This window comes from Pteropus alecto, unplaced genomic scaffold, assembly GCF_000325575.1.
Source record: "Pteropus alecto unplaced genomic scaffold, ASM32557v1 scaffold159, whole genome shotgun sequence".
In the NCBI taxonomy this organism is placed as follows: Eukaryota; Metazoa; Chordata; class Mammalia; order Chiroptera; family Pteropodidae; genus Pteropus; species Pteropus alecto.
This window is the reverse complement of record NW_006443122.1, coordinates 1227768-1229450: the sequence shown is the minus strand read 5'-3', so window position 1 is coordinate 1229450 and position 1683 is coordinate 1227768. Positions and strand designations below refer to the sequence as shown.

Here is a 1683-nt window from a genome sequence, read left to right as displayed (position 1 = left end):
GTTTCAAGATGCAGAAGCCCTTCTCTGCTGACCTTTTTCCCTGGGCTGGGCGACCAGTCTGGAAAGCTGTGGAGCTCCCATGCTCTCTGATGGGATCACGAGTTTAGAATCGAATAAACGTACCCATTCTCAAGCCACTTCGGTCCGCAGGACACTCATAGATATTTGCAGCAATTCACTTCTGTGGACCACCAGAGGGCGCACTGGCAGAACACAGAATTTATTTTCCCTTCAGACAAATTGCATGGTCACTTCCTGTACGCTTCATGGGATTCTGCCGGGAGCAGGCCGGGCGCGAATGGGGGGCGGAAGATTTAATCCTTCTTGTCTCCTGAAATGAAACGGCATTATGTTCAAATCCCGATTCCTAATAACTCAATGATGTTCTCGTTCTCATGCAGGAGGCACGAAACCGCTGAGCACGTTCAGCAGTCCTGGGACACCATACAACAAGGACTGGCCCCTGAAGCCCTATGCCAGGGGAGCCAGCACCATCCCATCCTTCAGAACCTCCTATGGTGGACAAGGACTCTGCCCCCAACTCTCCCTGGATAGCAGGACTCGCTTCCATTTCCCCCACCTGGATCATCTGCATGCCGGTCCTATGGCGAGGCCACCCAAAGTGACTTGCCCATGTTCTCTGGAGCCCTCCCCCACGCCCTGTTCCAAATATGCTCCTCTTGATAAACTCAGATCTGCTGCTCAGATCTGACAAAGAACAAACCAAAATGGTGGAACAAAACTGAATTCTAAGTTAGTTGCCTCTAACACGGATATTTATTTGGTATCCACGACGAGGTAACCCATCAGAAACTCCTTCAAGGGAAACTAGTACTCAATGTTATGGAGCAGGGAAACATTTATCGGCATTTAGCTCAAATTCATAACAGCTTACACAAAGAACACAACGGTGAACCATCATGTTTCAATTTCACATGCCCTTTGCACTTTCTTTAGCCTCAGATTCTTGAAACGGGATCTCAGATTAGCAGCCGTGCATAACAGCAGACCTAGCGCTGCTTCTTAGAGGCAGTCGGTAAAATGGCACAAAAGCCCGTGGACCTCACCAAGGCATTCACGCTGCAGACACTTTATATCTTACTGACCACAGTGTTGAGAGGAAAGACAGAGATCCAGGGCGTGAAAGTGACAAAATGCATCACAGGAGACGTAATATAGGAGCTAAGGACCCCTGGAGAGCAGTTTCCTTGGCCTTAGTATGCCCCAGAGTGATCCAAATCCAGGCAGGAAAGATTAAGACCTCCCTGGGATCAGATCTATGCTCATGCTGATAGGACCTTTGGTCATAAACTCTTCGAGTTACTCCTCCAACTACTGCTTACTGTTTGGTCCCCAAAAGGAATCCACACCCAGGATCTGGCAAGACCAGCGTCCACGTTGAAGCCGTTCGGATCTCCGTCAGGTGGGGTGAGAGTGTCAGTTTTCTTTTAACCATTGTTTGAAGAGCCTCTGAAACATTCTTTCGCTTTCCTGATGCCTTTCTAGTTGGAACTTCTCCTCTGCATCATGCTGCTGGAGCTCCCCTTCTTGTAGAAGGCTGGGCTCATTGGTGCCCAGGCTGAGGGTCGAGCCACTGAGGCCCTGTACAAGGTTTCCCAGGAGGAAGGATGTGGGGCCCCGTTCCTCTCCGCAGGCATCCCACAAACATTCGGTATGGCTCTG

The 1683-nt window shown here is 50.0% G+C and overlaps 1 protein-coding gene across 1 annotated transcript in view; it reads right to left on the bottom strand.

Moving 5' to 3' along the window:
* Positions 1-341: 341 nt before the first annotated feature.
* FAM156B (family with sequence similarity 156 member B) overlaps positions 342-1683 on the bottom strand; it is a 2433-nt gene continuing 1091 nt past the window's right edge. The window contains 3 exon segments of the mRNA XM_015597906.2: positions 342-1610; positions 1613-1674; positions 1676-1683. The exon segment at positions 1676-1683 is cut by the window's right edge and continues 1091 nt beyond it. Of these exon segments, the coding sequence (XP_015453392.1) occupies positions 1438-1610; positions 1613-1674; positions 1676-1683 (243 nt within the window). The 3' untranslated portion in view covers positions 342-1437.